Source organism: Protomyctophum parallelum, assembly GCF_964188405.1.
Source record: "Protomyctophum parallelum genome assembly, chromosome: 21".
NCBI classification, from domain to species: domain Eukaryota; kingdom Metazoa; phylum Chordata; class Actinopteri; order Myctophiformes; family Myctophidae; genus Protomyctophum; species Protomyctophum parallelum.
Genome location: NC_139713.1, coordinates 2,729,324 through 2,746,674, shown reverse-complemented (window position 1 = coordinate 2,746,674; position 17,351 = coordinate 2,729,324). Strand labels below are relative to the sequence as shown.

Below are 17,351 nucleotides of genomic sequence, written 5' to 3'. Positions count from 1 at the left end.
CTAAACAAAGACCTTCGTTTCTCTAAACAAAGACCTTCGTTTCTCTAAACAAAGACCTTCGTTTCTCTAAACAAAGACCTTCGTTTCTCTAAACAAAGACCCTTCGTTTCTCTAAACAAAGACCCTTCGTTTCTCTAAACAAAGACCCTTCGTTTCTCTAAACAAAGACCCTTCGTTTCTCTAAACAAAGATCCTTCGTTTCTCTAAACAAAACCCTTCGTTTCTCTAGACAAAACCCTTCGTTTCTCTAAACAAAACCCTTCGTTTCTCTAAACAAAACCCTTCGTTTCTCTAAACAAAGACCTTCGTTTCTCTAAACAAAGACCCTTCGTTTCTCTAAACAAAACCCTTCGTTTCTCTAAACAAAGACCTTCGTTTCTCTAAACAAAACCCTTCGTTTCTCTAAACAAAACCCTTCGTTTCTCTAAACAAAACCCTTCGTTTCTCTAAACAAAAGGCGTTGCACACTTCCAGTATTGATTTAAAACCCTTCGTTTCTCTAAACAAAGGCGTTGCATACTTCCAGTATTGATTTAAAACCCTTCGTTTCTCTAAACAAAGGCGTTGCATACTTCCAGTATTGATTTAAAACCCTTCGTTTCTCTAAACAAAGGCGTTGCATACTTCCAGTATTGATTTAAAACCCTTCGTTTCTCTAAACAAAGGCGTTGCATACTTCCAGTATTGATTTAAAACCCTTCGTTTCTCTAAACAAAACCCTTCGTTTCTCTAAACAAAGGCGTTGCATACTTCCAGTATTGATTTAAAACCCTTCGTTTCTCTAAACAAAACCCTTCGTTTCTCTAAACAAAAGGCGGTGCACACTTCCACTATTGATTTAAAACCCTTCGTTTCTCTAAACAAAAGGCGTTGCACACTTCCACTATTGATTTAAAACCCTTCGTTTCTCTAAACAAAGGCGTTGCACACTTCCAGTATTGATTTAAAACCCTTCGTTTCTCTAAACAAAGGCGTTGCACACTTCCAGTATTGATTTAAAACCCTTCGTTTCTCTAAACAAAACCCTTCGCTTCTCTAAACAAAACCCTTCGTTTCTCTAAACAAAACCCTTCGTTTCTCTAAACAAAGGCATTGCACACTTCCACTATTGATTTAAAACTCTTCGTTTCTCTAAACAAAGCCATATCTCCAAAACTGGTGGGTCAAACTAAACAACAAATAAAATAAAATAAAATAAAGTCCGTCCTCTATGGCTGTGAATGCTGGACACTAACACAAGCCCTACAGAAACCCCAGGACGGGTCCTGCTACACCAGAATGTTACGTGTGGTACTGAACACCAACCAGGACGAACACATCATCAACAAGCGTCTGTACGGGGCATTACCAAGTGTAACAGAGAAGATAGCAGTAAGGAGGATGAGACTAGCTGACCACTGTACGGGGCATTACCAAGTGTAACAGAGGAGATAGCAGTAAGGAGGATGAGACTAGCTGACCACTGTACGGGGCATTACCAAGTGTAACAGAGGAGATAGCAGTAAGGAGGATGAGACTAGCTGACCACTGTACGGGGCTTTACCAAGTGTAACAGAGGAGATAGCAGTAAGGAGGATGAGACTAGCTGACCACTGTACGGGGCATTACCAAGTGTAACAGAGGAGATAGCAGTAAGGAGGATGAGACTAGCTGACCACTGTACGGGGCTTTACCAAGTGTAACAGAGGAGATAGCAGTAAGGAGGATGAGACTAGCTGACCACTGTACGGGGCATTACCAGGTGTATCAGAGGAGATGGCAGTGAGGAGGATGAGACTAGCTGACCACTGTACGGGGCTTTACCAAGTGTATCAGAGGAGATGGCAGTGAGGAGGATGAGACTAGCTGACCACTGTACAAGGCATTACCAGGTGTAACAGAGGAGATAGCAGTAAAGAGGATGAAACTAGCTGACCACTAGCTGCCACCGACACCAAGAACTCCCGGCCAAAAAGCTTGTACTGTGGGAACCAACACATGTGCATCGATGGAGAGGACGTCCCACACCTATACCTACGTGGACGTACTAAAGAAAGATACTGCTGTGGAAAGCACAAATGAGCTGGCCAGATGTATGGAGAACCGAGATGACTGGAGACGCCGATGGAGGGCTCGTCTGAGGACCACGTAGAGAGAATATGTCAATTTGAAGCTATGATTCACATGACATGAAAAAACGAAAATTCTAAAAATAATAATAATCCAATGACAGCCTCTCAGTCAAATTTGGCCACAAATGTCGTGACACAATTGATCTTCGAGCTTCATTCACACTTTAACCACTCTCAATGTTGATGTGTCTGTCTGTCTGTCTGTCTGTCTGTCTGTCTGTCTGTCTGTCTGTCTGTCTGTCTGTCTGTCTGTCTAACCATCCATATCCACTGAAATATGACTTGTTTGAATACAATAATTAATCATTCTGATGATCAATCAGTAATCAATAATCAAATTCTGTTTTCAGGCACACGATGAGATCTGTCCCAAGTATCCAATGATCTGTGAGGGCTGTGCCAAGAAGAAAATCCCACGAGAAAAGGTACATGACAAAACAAAAATAAAAAAGCTAAAAAAATATTTGCCAAGGAGGTCCGGGTATGGACGGGAACCCCTTTTGGTATTTTAAGCATTATTTAAAACTTTAGCTGTTGGAAAAACAGCGGACCTACAAGCTAGCACCGGTAGCGCTAATACGCTTGTAGATCTGCTATTTGAAAATGTGGCGAAAATCTTTGAATATATTATTTCACAGCAAACATTTTTAACTCAAATCCTTGCTTCGGGGGGGGGGGGATTCATTTAGTAGAATCTGGTGTGGGGTCTAAATGGGGTAACACAGTGGGCTTTCAACCCTTTTCATATCAAGGTCCATTTTTTATTCAACATTTGAGCCACGGAACCACCGATTTATGAGATATTGATATTGCCTCTCCCAAGACAATATGCTGTTGTCATTGAATAAGATTCCGTGCACAATTCCATGATGTATTGATTTTATATTTCTGAAGCAGTTTTAGCTGCAGTACACCACAATGTCCTGAGGTGGTGGGGGCGCTGAGATGCAACTTGTTTAATATTTGAGTCATTATAATACTGATGCTAGATAAACACAGGCTTGTTTCCATTCCATGTCAGCTTGGAAAGTCAACAATGGCGGACACATTTGGAAGAGGGAGGAATTATACAAAGCAGTTGAGCTGTTCCTGAGAGCAATTTCCATACAATTGCATATTTGTGGTGATAGAAAATACTCATGGGAGCTAAAAAAAAAAAAAAACAACAAAATTGAAAAAGTTTAATTTTGTTATAGGTCCTTTAACCCATTCTGAACGGGAACCAATTTTGGTGTTAGCATCATGTCATGCTTTAGCTATTGAAAAATAGCAGATCTACAAGCTCTGAGCTTGTAGATCTGCTATTTTTGAAAAATCTAAGAACGACTGACATTTTCAGAATCTGATCTCAGGTCAGAATGGGTTAATCAGACCAGTGTGTGTCCACTGTCCAGTGGAAACCTCGTATGAATCTGATCTCAGGTCAGAATGGGTTGAAACAGGAACTATTTACGATAATGCTTTTCATTATTACATTTTTGTATTGTACATTCTTCTGCAGTATGTGGACCATATTAAGTTCTGCAGCAAGTTCAGAACGCCATGCCGATTTCATGTTGTGGGTTGTGATATGTCTGTAAGTATTATCATTACACACACACACACACACGCAACACACACACACACACACACACACACACACACACACACACACACACGCAACACACGCAACACACGCAACACACACACACACACACACACACACACGCAACACACACACACACACACACACAGTGCCGGTTCTAGCCAGTGTTGTTTTCGTCGACTAAAACTAAGACGAAAAATGTTCGTCGACTACCTTTTTTCACTGACTAAATAAAAACTAATCTATGGTGACTAAAACTAAGACTAAATATACTGACAATTTTGTCGACAAATAAAAACTAGACTAAAATGTTAGGAAGGGACTAGTGGACAACAGATCCACTATAAGTCATTTTACACTTGGTTGCATGCTGAAAATAGCTGATCTACAAGCCGATCTACAGCCGACGCGACGCGTTGTGAGCTTGTAGATCGGCTATTTTCAGCAAGTGTAAAAAACACTCATTACGACGGCATCAAGACCCGCCAAAATACATTTTAGTCGACTAAATCAACTGTAGATTTAGTCGACTAAAATCTTATGACATTTAGTCGACTAAAACTAGACTAACACTAAGACATTCCAGGTGACTAAAATGTGACTAAAACTAAATGAAGTTTCAGTCCAAAGACTATGACTAAAACTAAAATAGAAATTTGCTGCCAAAAACAACACTGGTTCTAGCAGTCAGGTGGCCCTATGCAAGATCATTTCATGTGCCCCCCATACACTGCCACGCCGGGGTGGGTGCTGGGGGTCCAGAAAATATGTGTGTGGGATAAAATCTTTCAATCTGGTGCCCTTTGAGATCAAAATGAAGAGGCTAGATCGACTTTGGCTCAGGAGGTAGAGCGGGTCGTCCAATGATCCGTGGGTCGGCGGTTCGAATCCCGGCTCCTCCTCCATGTCTACATGTCGAAGTGTCCTTGGGCAAAGACACTGAACCCCAAATTGCTCCCGATGTGCTGGTTGTTAGGGTGCATACTTAGTTTAGACTAGTCATTGGTTAGACATGGGTTAAGGTTAGGTTTAGGTGTGCTGCCCGTGGGAGGTTAGGTTTAGGGTGAGGGTTTGAGATAGGTTGTAGTAGTAGGACTAATGACTGGTCTAACCAATGACTAGTCTAAACCAAAAACTGTCTAAACTAAGTAATGTACCCCTGGTTGGTACCTTGCATGGCTTCCGCCGCAATCGGTGTATGAATGAATGTGTGCGTGAATGGGTGAATGTAATGCACAATCTATGTAAAGCGCTTTGGATAAAGGCGCTATATAAATGCACCATTTATAAAGAACTACACACATCATATTAGATCATCATCTTTACTGTGCTATTGCCAACAATTCAATCAACCAACTGCAAACCATTTCACCTGTGGGCAGTGGGCCACAGGTCTATTGATTGCATAATGCAATTTGCAACTTGCATTCAACTGCATGTGGCATATTATCACATTATTCTGTAGTGTCTTGTGTGAAATCTTAATTTTATTATAATAATAACTAGTTTTTGGATAGGGCAGGGGTGGGAAACTGCTGTTGGAGAGGGCCACTATATTTCACACTCACTCCAGAGGGCCACTATATTTCACACTCACTCCAGAGGGCCACTATAGTTCCACACTCACTCCAGAGGGGCCACTATATTTCACACTCACTCCAGAGGGCCACTATAGTTCCACACTCACTCCAGAGGGCCACTATAGTTCCACACTCACTCCAGAGGGCCACTATAGTTCCACACTCACTCCAGAGGGCCACTATAGTTCCACACTCACTCCAGAGGGCCACTATAGTTCCACACTCACTCCAGAGGGCCACTATATTTTCACACTCACTCCAGAGGGCCACTATATTTTCACACTCACTCCAGAGGGCCACTATATTTCACACTCACTCCAGAGGGCCACTATATTTCCACACTCACTCCAGAGGGCCACTATAGTTCCACACTCACTCCAGAGGGCCACTATAGTTCCACACTCACTCCAGAGGGCCACTATAGTTCCACACTCACTCCAGAGGGCCACTATAGTTCCACACTCACTCCAGAGGGCCACTATATTTCACACTCACTCCAGAGGGCCACGATGCATATATAGTAGAGCTGGGACTCGATTAAAAAAATTAATCTAATTAATCATTGGCTTTGCGATTAATTAATCTAGATTAATCACATTTTAATCGCATATCAATATTCAACCCGAGAACAGCGAGAAACCTTTTTTTTAAATGTTTTTTGGTATCCCAGTGAATCAATTAATAGTGACTACAGGATACCACTCATTTTCAAGATTTTACTGTCATTAATATACCTGTTGTGGAAATAATAATAAAAGTCACCCCATTCTGTGTTGCCTAGAACTGGAGGTCTGAAAACAAATTAGTAACAGTAACAAGTACATCTCAGTGACATCACAAAGCTGTACTTACTTCATATTGTTACTGTTTTTTGTCAGACCTCCAGTTCTAGGCATCACAAAATGGGGTGACTTTTTATTATTTCCAGTTTTCAGTACTATAGAAAAGCGCCCAGTGAGAAACGTTCCGCGGTGAAAAAAAAGGTGCGATTAATTTATCTGTAGTTAATCGCGATACTTTTTTCTGTAGTTAATTAATCTAAATTAATCGCAATTAGTCCCGGCCCTAATATATAGTCAAAAATTGCTGATCTACAAGCTCAAACTGCAACGTCTTTTGAGCTCGTAGATCTGCTATTCTTTTTATTGTTTAATTGGAATCCTGAATAATGTTTAGCTACTTCCTGAAAATTAAATTTTGTATTTAATTTCAAATACATTTATATGTTCTTATATGCTAACTTTATTTACTTAAATGCAAATACATTGTACATAAAAAAGACTATAGTACTAGTCACTAAGCTACTAATATAGACTGAAGTAATTAAAGTGGGTCATGCTTGCATGTTTGGAATTGTAAACAGCTGAAATCAATTATTTATTATATTTAATTTGGGGATCCTTGACAGGAAAAAGTTTGGGAACCACTGTTTTAAAGGACACCAGTGATCTGCATTCTTTGAGGGAAGGGGGCAGGGCATTCCTCTCTCTCTCTCTCTCTCTCTCTCTCTCTCTCTCTCTCTCTCTCTCGCTTGGGCTGTAGCGCTGTAGACAGAAACGTTACCCATTTTAGTTTTAAGTTCCACATCTATGCACCCCCCCCCCCCCATCTCACTGGCTCTGGTCCTTGTCCCGTTGTGTGTGTGTGTGTGTGTGTGTGTGTGTGTGTGTGTGTGTGTGTGTGTGTGTGTGTGTGTGTGTGTGTGTGTGTGTGTGCGTGCGCGTGCAGGTGGAGAAGGAGAAGATCCATGAGCATGAGCGTGCCTGTGCGTACGAACACCTCAACCTGCTGCTGCATTACATCATGGGCATGAAGGTAAGGGTTAACCTTTTTGAGTGGTGCAACCACTCCCTTACGGAGCTTTGGGTGGGTGGGTGGCTGGCTGGGTGGGTGGCTGGCCGGGTGGCTGGCTGGCTGGGTGGGTGGCTGGGTGGGTCTGAGCACGAAAACAGCATGGTTGTTTTTCACCACCTGTGCGCAACCTAACACACACACAAACACACACGCACATATAAACTGTATATATGGTGATTTCGGCTGTGCCAGTACAGTACAGTTAAAGTACAGTACAGTACAGTACAGTACAGTACAGTACAGTAGAGGGTACAGTAGAGGGACGCCCACACGGTAACTGTCATTTCTCAAACTTTGGGACTTGGGGCGGCTCGCCGGAATTGGGCCGGCACCCTGGGTGCGTTCCTGTGGGTCTGGGTCTACACTGCATCATGGGCATGGGTAGGCCGCAGGTTAGTTTTAACCTGCCACAGGTTCGTTTTTGAGGGGTGCTAGCCCCTCCGATAAACAGGCTTAACGTTTGTCTTTCGTTCAATGTTTGTTTTGTAAACGCCATTGACAATGAAGGGACAATGTACGTCATAATGTGCCCAGTGGCGGCCTTATATATGTTTCAATCGTTTCAAGTCTCCAGGGGCCTCCCTGGAGCAAAATTCACCGATCCGCAAATCCTCGCTAACGCACGTGTGGAGTTTGAAGTCAGTCTCGGTCGGTCGGAAACGGGCGGTTCTCGAGACATTGTGAGCTACAGCATCTATACAGTTAGATTGTTATTATTATAATTATTATGATCATGGTGTGATTTCCCAGGTGAGCATGGAGGGCATCCAGCCCCAGGGCTTGGAGCTGGCCGGGCACAAGCTGCTGGAGCTCCACCAGTCTCTCAGGGAGCTGGAGCAGCGAGTGTCCCAGCTCTCATCCACCTCCACCGGGCCTCTCCACCCCAGGGAGCACCCCACTTCGTCTGGGCCTCTCCACCCCAGGGAGCACCCCACTTCGTCGGGGCCTCACCACCCCAGGGAGCACCCCAGCTCTTCGGGGCCTCTCCACCCCAGGGAGCACCCCAGCTCTTCGGGGCCTCTCCACCCCAGGGATCACCCCACTTCGTCGGGGCCTCTCCACCCCAGAGATCACCCCAGCTCGTCGGGGCCACATCACCCCAGAGATCACCCCACTTCGTCGGGGCCTCACCACCCCAGGGAGCACCCCAGGTACAGGGCGTTTGAGCGATATGGAAAACATAATAATAATCATAATATTTACATGCGCAAGCAGAGCGCGCAAGTAATAGTTTCGCCCCGGCTCGTATGCACCGTCCCAGCCAACCCGCCACTTTTGATGCGTATGCACCGTCCCAGCAAATTGTGCCTGATTTGCTGGGACCAGATTACATGGTGTGTGTATATGTATAACTAGCTCTCAATGATGACGTCAGAAATATGTGGATTAAAGGACCCAATGCCAGAGTGTAATTGGTCTTTGATGGTGACGTAATGACGATATGTTTTAGTGTTGGGAGGATTAAAGGTAATGCTCCTGTGTATACATGTATGTAATCTGGCACCACTGCCGTATCAGGCACAATTTGCTGGGACTGCTACACCTCAGAAGTACCATGGGAGCTGATGGTAGGTGTGGTGCTCCACCTCAGACGTACCATGGGAGCTGATGGTAGGTGTGGTGCTACACCTCAGAAGTACCATGGGAGCTGATGGTAGGTGTGGTGCTCCACCTCAGAAGTACCATGGGAGCTGATGGTAGGTGTGGTGCTACACCTCAGAAGTACCATGGGAGCTGATGGTAGGTGTGGTGCTCCACCTCAGAAGTACCATGGGAGCTGATGGTAGGTGTGGTGCTCCACCTCAGAAGTACCATGGGAGCTGATGGTAGGTGTGGTGCTACACCTCAGAAGTACCATGGGAGCTGATGGTAGGTGTGGTGCTACACCTCAGAAGTACCATGGGAGCTGATGGTAGGTGTGGTGCTCCACCTCAGACGTACCATGGGAGCTGATGGTAGGTGTGGTGCTCCACCTCAGAAGTACCATGGGAGCTGATGGTAGGTGTGGTGCTCCACCCCAGAAGTACCATGGGAGCTGATGGTAGGTGTGGTGCTCCACCTCAGAAGTACCATGGGAGCTGATGGTAGGTGTGGCCGCTCCACCTCAGAAGTACCATGGGAGCTGATGGTAGGTGTGGCCGCTCCACCTCAGAAGTACCATGGGAGCTGATGGTAGGTGTGGTGCTCCACCTCAGAAGTACCATGGGAGCTGATGGTAGGTGTGGCCGCTCCACCTCAGCATCCATCTCCCAGAGGGTCTATAGCACATTGCAACGTGGACAGACGGAGTCTATTAAAACTCCATCTCCCAGTTTGAAATGAGTTTTAATTACTGTAATCTCGATAATAAATACCACTTGAATCAATGAATGAATGAATAATGCCTCCCCCCCCCCCCCCCCCCGTCTCTCTCCCCATGCAGGGATCTGGAGCAGCGAGTGTCCTCCTCCACCTCCTCTGGGCCTCATCCCGTGCAGGGAGCCGCCTCCGCCTCCGCCGCCCCGTCCTCTTCCTCCTCCTCCTCCTCCTCCTCTGCTCCTCCGCCCCCCCACCCCGGCGCCCCCCAGCCCCCCCCCACCCTGACGGTGTCCACCTCCTTCACCCCCACGCTGCCCAGCTCCGTGGGCGCCGCGCTGGAGCTGCAGCTGCACAGCGAGAAGACCAAGGTGGGTGTGTGGATTCTGACCTGAGATCAGATTCTAAAAAATGTCTTCTACATCCTGACAGTTTTCATTCTGACCTGAGATCAGATTCTAAAAAATGTCTTCTACATCCTGACAGTTTTCATTCTGACCTGAGATCAGATTCTAAAAAATGTCTTCTACATCCTGACAGTTTTTCATTCTGACCTGAGATCAGATTCTAAAAATGTCTTCTACATCCTGACAGTTTTCCATTCTGACCTGAGATCAGATTAAAAAGCATTCTTCTACATCCTGACAGTTTTCCATTCTGACCTGAGATCAGATTCTAAAAATGTTCTTCTATATCCTGACAGTTTTCCATTCTGACCTGAGATCAGATTCTAAAAAATGTCTTCTACATCCTGACAGTTTTTCATTCTGACCCGAGATCAGATTAAAAAAATGTCTTCTACATCCTGACAGTTTTCCATTCTGACCTGAGATCAGATTAAAAAAATGTCCTCTACATCCTGACAGTTTTCTGAAAAAGCTATGTTTCTATGTCAGTCGTTCTTCGATTTTTCAAAAATAGCAGACCTACAAGCTCATAGCGCGCCACTCGGTGGCACGCTACGAGCTCCCAGGGCAACCCCCAAGGAAGCTTTGAGAAGGAAAGGAAATGGTCACGTGACTGCTGGGCTGCGCCATGACACTTTCATGGGAGCCAAACCTATAGAGTCTTCTGTTGTTTTCCAAGAGCAATTACTTTACAAAAGGTCTCAGTCATTCAGAAATAGTGTTTGTAAATAGAGCTGGTCACTGAGCTAGTGAGATCTCCACCGACTCCAGTGTGTCTTATATATAAATAGAGCTGGTCACTGAGCTCTCATTGACTCCAGTGTGTTTTATATATAAATAGAGCTGGTCACTGAGCTCTCATTGACTCCAGTGTGTTTTATATATAAATAGAGCTGGTCACTGAGCTCTCATTGACTCCAGTGTGTTTTATATATAAATAGAGCTGGTCACTGAGCTCTCATTGACTCCAGTGTGTTTTATATATAAATAGAGCTGGTCACTGAGCTCTCATTGACTCCAGTGTGTTTTATATATAAATAGAGCTGGTCACTGAGCTCTCATTGACTCCAGTGTGTTTTATATATAAATAGAGCTGGTCACTGAGCTCTCATTGACTCCAGTGTGTTTTATATATAAATAGAGCTGGTCACTGAGCTCTCATTGACTCCAGTGTGTTTTATATATAAATAGAGCTTGTCACTGAGCTCTCATTGACTCCAGTGTGTTTTATATATAAATAGAGCTGGTCACTGAGCTCTCATTGACTCCAGTGTGTTTTATATATAAATAGAGCTGGTCACTGAGCTCTCATTGACTCCAGTGTGTTTTATATATAAATAGAGCTGGTCACTGAGCTCTCATTGACTCCAGTGTGTTTTATATATAAATAGAGCTGGTCACTGAGCTCTCATTGACTCCAGTGTGTTTTATATATAAATAGAGCTGGTCACTGAGCTCTCATTGACTCCAGTGTATTTTATATATAAATAGAGCTGGTCACTGAGCTCTCATTGACTCCAGTGTGTTTTATATATAAATAGAGCTGGTCACTGAGCTCTCATTGACTCCAGTGTATTTTATATATAAATAGAGCTGGTCACTGAGCTCTCATTGACTCCAGTGTATTTTATATATAAATAGAGCTGGTCACTGAGCTCTCATTGACTCCAGTGTGTTTTATATATAAATAGAGCTGGTCACTGAGCTCTCATTGACTCCAGTGTATTTTATATATAAATAGAGCTGGTCACTGAGCTCTCATTGACTCCAGTGTGTTTTATATATAAATAGAGCTGGTCACTGAGCTCTCATTGACTCCAGTGTGTTTTATATATAAATAGAGCTGGTCACTGAGCTCTCATTGACTCCAGTGTGTTTTATATATAAATAGAGCTGGTCACTGAGCTCTCATTGACTCCAGTGTGTTTTATATATAAATAGAGCTGGTCACTGAGCTCTCATTGACTCCAGTGTGTTTTATATATAAATAGAGCTGGTCACTGAGCTCTCATTGACTCCAGTGTGTTTTATATATAAATAGAGCTGGTCACTGAGCTCTCATTGACTCCAGTGTGTTTTATATATAAATAGAGCTGGTCACTGAGCTCTCATTGACTCCAGTGTGTTTTATATATAAATAGAGCTGGTCACTGAGCTCTCATTGACTCCAGTGTGTTTTATATATAAATAGAGCTGGTCACTGAGCTCTCATTGACTCCAGTGTGTTTTATATATAAATAGAGCTGGTCACTGAGCTCTCATTGACTCCAGTGTATTTTATATATAAATAGAGCTGGTCACTGAGCTCTCATTGACTCCAGTGTATTTTATATATAAATAGAGCTGGTCACTGAGCTCTCATTGACTCCAGTGTATTTTATATATAAATAGAGCTGGTCACTGAGCTCTCATTGACTCCAGTGTATTTTATATATAAATAGAGATGGTCACTGAGCTCTCATTGACTCCAGTGTATTTTATATATAAATAGAGCTGGTCACTGAGCTCTCATTGACTCCAGTGTATTTTATATATAAATAGAGCTGGTCACTGAGCTCTCATTGACTCCAGTGTGTTTTATATATAAATAGAGCTGGTCACTGAGCTCTCATTGACTCCAGTGTGTTTTATATATAAATAGAGCTGGTCACTGAGCTCTCATTGACTCCAGTGTATTTTATATATAAATAGAGCTGGTCACTGAGCTCTCATTGACTCCAGTGTGTTTTATATATAAATAGAGCTGGTCACTGAGCTCTCATTGACTCCAGTGTATTTTATATATAAATAGAGCTGGTCACTGAGCTCTAATTGACTCCAGTGTGTTTTATATAATAAATAGAGCTGGTCACTGAGCTCTCATTGACTCCAGTGTATTTTATATATAAATAGAGCTGGTCACTGAGCTCTCATTGACTCCAGTGTATTTTATATATAAATAGAGCTGGTCACTGAGCTCTCATTGGCTCCAGTGTGTTTTATATATAAATAGAGCTGGTCACTGAGCTCTCATTGACTCCAGTGTATTTTATATATAAATAGAGCTGGTCACTGAGCTCTCATTGACTCCAGTGTATTTTATATATAAATAGAGCTGGTCACTGAGCTCTCATTGACTCCAGTGTATTTTATATATAAATAGAGCTGGTCACTGAGCTCTCATTGACTCCAGTGTATTTTATATATAAATAGAGCTGGTCACTGAGCTCTCATTGACTCCAGTGTATTTTATATATAAATAGAGCTGGTCACTGAGCTCTGATTGATTGATTGATTGAAATCTTTATTAACAGTTTGTAGAATTTACAGTACATTTTAAGCACAAACTCAATACAAAGACTGTCAACTGTGAGTGGACGACCCAATTAAGCATTACACTTGTTTACAACAGGGTCCACATTGTTCAATTCATCAAAACATTTAAAGACATACAAACATTTAGAGACATACAAATAGACATTTCTCTGTAGGTAAAGAACAGAACAGGAATTCATCATATGGGAAGCAAAAAAGGGAAAAGATACTATATACAGTGAGGGAAAATGGGGTGGGGGGGTGGGGGGGATTCAGATTTTACAGAGGCCAGTTTCGAATTGCAGCCATCCGTAGGTGCCCTTTGACTCCAGTGTATTTTATATATAAATAGAGCTGGTCACTGAGCTCTCATTGACTCCAGTGTGTTTTATATATAAATAGAGCTGGTCACTGAGCTCTCATTGACTCCAGTGTATTTTATATATAAATAGAGCTGGTCACTGAGCTCTCATTGACTCCAGTGTATTTTATATATAAATAGAGCTGGTCACTGAGCTCTCATTGACTCCAGTGTATTTTATATATAAATAGAGCTGGTCACTGAGCTCTCATTGACTCCAGTGTATTTTATATATAAATAGAGCTGGTCACTGAGCTCTCATTGACTCCAGTGTATTTTATATATAAATAGAGCTGGTCACTGAGCTCTCATTGACTCCAATGTATTTTATATATAAATAGAGCTGGTCACTGGGCTCTCATTGACTCCAGTGTATTTATATATAAATAGAGCTGGTCACTGAGCTCTCATTGACTCCAGTGTGTTTTATATATAAATAGAGCTGGTCACTGAGCTCTCATTGACTCCAGTGTCTTTTATATATAAATAGAGCTGGTCACTGAGCTCTCATTGACTCCAGTGTATTCTATAACTTCCTGGTGTAGTTTAATTTGGCTCCCATGAAAGCATCCATGAAAGTGTCATGGCGCAGCCCAGTCACATGACCATGTCCTTCCTTCTCAAAGCTTCCTTGAGGGCAACCAGGAAGCCCCCCCCAGCACACACACACACACACACACACACACACACACACACACACACACACACACACAGCCTGCTTGACTGTAGGCTGCGGTATTTATAGTTTCCGTCAGTGAAAAAAAGGTATGACGACATTTTTTCGTCTTAGTTTTAAAGAGCGACAAAAACCACAACAACAACACTGCTGGTGACCAGTGTTGTTTTTGGCAGCTAATTTCGATTTTAGTTTAGTCATAGTCTTTGGACTGAAACTTTAGTTTTAGTCACATTTTAGTCACCTGGAAATGTTACTGTTAGTCTAGTTTTAGTCGACTAAATGTCATAAGATTTTAGTCGACTAAAGCTACAGGTGATTTAGTCGACTAAATGTGTTTTGGTGGGCCTTGATGCCGTCGTAATGAGTGTTTTTACACTTGCTGAAAATAGCTGATCTACAAGGCGACACGTTGTGAGCTTGTAGATCGGCTATTTTCAGCATGCAACCATGAGTAAAATGACTTATAGTGGATAATGTTAGGAAGGGACTAGTGGACAAGAGTGTCCACTAGTCCATTCCTAACATTTGAGTCTAGTTATTTGTCGACGGAATTGTCAGTATATTTAGTCTTATAGTTTTAGTCATCGTAGCTTAGTTTTCATTTAGTTTCCATTAGTTTGTCAGTAAAAATAGGTAGTCGACGGACATTTTTCGTCTTAGTTTTAGAGCGACGAAAACAACACTGCTGGTGAAACATCATCATGTCATTATTCCCAAGGTGGCGGAGCTGGGTCGGCGCTGCACGGACCTGGAGGTGAAGGCGGGCACCTTGGAGAACGTGGTGTGTGTCCTGAACCGAGAGGTGGAGAGGTTCTGCACCACCATGGAGGCCTCCAACCGCCAGCACCGGCTGGACCAGGACAAGATCGAAGCGCTCGGCAACAAGGTATACTGTTTTTATTTTAACCCCATTCTGACCTGAGACCAGATTCATACGAGGTTTACACTGGACACACACACACTGGTCTGATTAACCCATTCTGACCTGAGATCAGATTCTAGAAAAAAAATGTCTTCTGAGACGCACCAGACTGGCCTTCCATAGGCTAGAGGCCTCTGAGACGCACCAGACTGGCCTGCTATAGGCTAGAGGCCTCTGAGACACACCAGACTGGCCTGCCATAGGCTAGAGGCCTCTGAGACGCAGCAGACTGGCCTGCTATAGGCTAGAGGCCTCTGAGACGCACCAGACTGGCCTGCCATAGGCTAGAGGCCTCTGAGACGCACCAGACTGGCCTGCTATAGGCTAGAGGCCTCTGAGACACACCAGACTGGCCTGCTATAGGCTAGAGGCCTCTGAGACGCACCAGACTGGCCTGCCATAGGCTAGAGGCCTCTGAGACACACCAGACTGGCCTGCCATATGCTAGAGGCCTCTGAGACGCAGCAGACTGGCCTGCCATAGGCTAGAGGCGCGGTTGGAACTCCCTTCTGTGTGTCAAAATACTACTTTCTGGCCTTGACAGCCCATACATCCAAACAGAAAAGTCCTATCTGATTGCATTAAACTATGTTAAACTCAACTTTGCCACTCACTTTATGCATGCACATATAGCCTCTATAGCAGGGGTTTTCAACTGGTTTTGATCCAGGGACCACCATTCTGACTAGCAGCAGCCTGGGGACCACCACTGTTGTGTCGGGTGGGTTCTAGGGCATTCATCAAAAAATCGATTTATCGATTTATCGATAAACGAGTCACGAGTCGACTCGCAGCAGCGCGAGTCGAAAGTTGAGCTTTTTTTCTTCTTTTTTTTCTCCCCTTTTCTCATTGCATTCAGAACGCGCCCTTAATTAAAAACCAAATGCAGCTGTGTAGGCTATGTGGCTCTCAGCGCGCGGTGTCCCACTATTGAGACTGGCTGAAGTCTGTTTGAACTGCGCTGTGTCAGATAAGTAACAGATAGAAGCACGCAAACGTTACCCCCAAACGATATCCCCCTCACCTCCGTGCTGGAAATATAACGTCTGGGTTCCCGAGGCTACATGCATGCTGACGCAATGACTGTCTGTTTCTGGCTAAGCTTTACGCGCAGCGCACATGAACCTCTCCGTCTCCGGTCAGTGCGGGTTGTTGTTTATTTGCATGGCTCAGAAAATGAGTAACAAATGAGAACGTTATCGAGTTGTGGAGGAGGAGGAGGAGGAGGAGGAGAATAATAATGTCATATCTCTCATTGTGTTCTCGGTGCTGCTGCTGCGCTGTGTGCCAATACCACTACTTTACCTGGATAACATCATCTTTTCATTTTGACATGATTCACATGAAATAATAATCCTGTACCGGAACCGCGTGTAGCGTTTGGTTTCATTAATGCGATCGTCACAAAATAGCCTAGGCCTACAGCTGCTGCTGCTAAAGATACAAAGATTGGACATTTTTAAACGACGCAAAACTTAGAATTCCCCTCTTGCGTACCAGTGCCACGTGTCCCGCGGACCGGCACCGGTGTTTGGGAACCTCTGATATAGATGATACATGCACTGTGACTGTGTCATATTGGAGAGGCCACTGAATGCGCAGTGCTATGTTTGACATGCTCCGTATTTGAGCGCGCGGCAGCTCCACCCGCCCCTGTTAAACCCCCCCCCCCCCCCCCCCGCGCGTCCGCGTCCGCGTCCGCCTACGAACCGGGGCAATTTTAATGCAGTCACGCAACGCAACACAACGTGGGCAGTGGATTCACCCTTCATTGATTAAAACGGGAACATTCCCTGACGGAGACGCTGACGGGCCCGGCGGAGCCCGCACCTGGTTGCATCGCGTTGTGAGCTTGTAGCTCTGCCTTTTCGGCAACGATAGACCGAGAAGTTGCACATTGAATAGTGAATACTAGTATTATGTGAGACTATTCAATCGATCCGCGGCAGATATTATAACTCTATGGCAGGGAGATTTGACTTTCCCAAACGTATTATTATGAATTGAATGAATAATATATGGCAACGTCCGTGCTTGCCTTGGGCAGCAAGCACGGTAAGCATGCATGCGTTGGGTGGAAGAGCAGGATGGTTGTTCCGCTGGCAGCTGATGGCTCCGTCAGCTTTTTTTTTTGGTTTATTTGACACCTTGAGCACTTGACTTTTTGAAATGTTAGATTCGACTTAAGTTATTATTATTATTTACAAACAAGTAAAAAGAGTGCAAATAAGTTTTATATTATATATTAGAAAGGTAAAAAAAA

The 17,351-nt window shown here is 43.9% G+C and overlaps 1 protein-coding gene across 1 annotated transcript in view; it reads left to right on the top strand.

Moving 5' to 3' along the window:
• Positions 1–17,351, top strand: part of LOC310878575 (TNF receptor-associated factor 2-like) — a gene marked incomplete at both ends in the record, with an annotated part of 31,927 nt that overhangs the window by 9,734 nt on the left and 4,842 nt on the right. Inside the window, 7 exon segments of the mRNA XM_083792920.1 lie at positions 2,462–2,536; positions 3,613–3,687; positions 7,005–7,091; positions 7,881–8,006; positions 8,009–8,023; positions 9,608–9,796; positions 14,885–15,052. Coding sequence (XP_083649046.1) covers positions 2,462–2,536; positions 3,613–3,687; positions 7,005–7,091; positions 7,881–8,006; positions 8,009–8,023; positions 9,608–9,796; positions 14,885–15,052 — 735 coding nt within the window.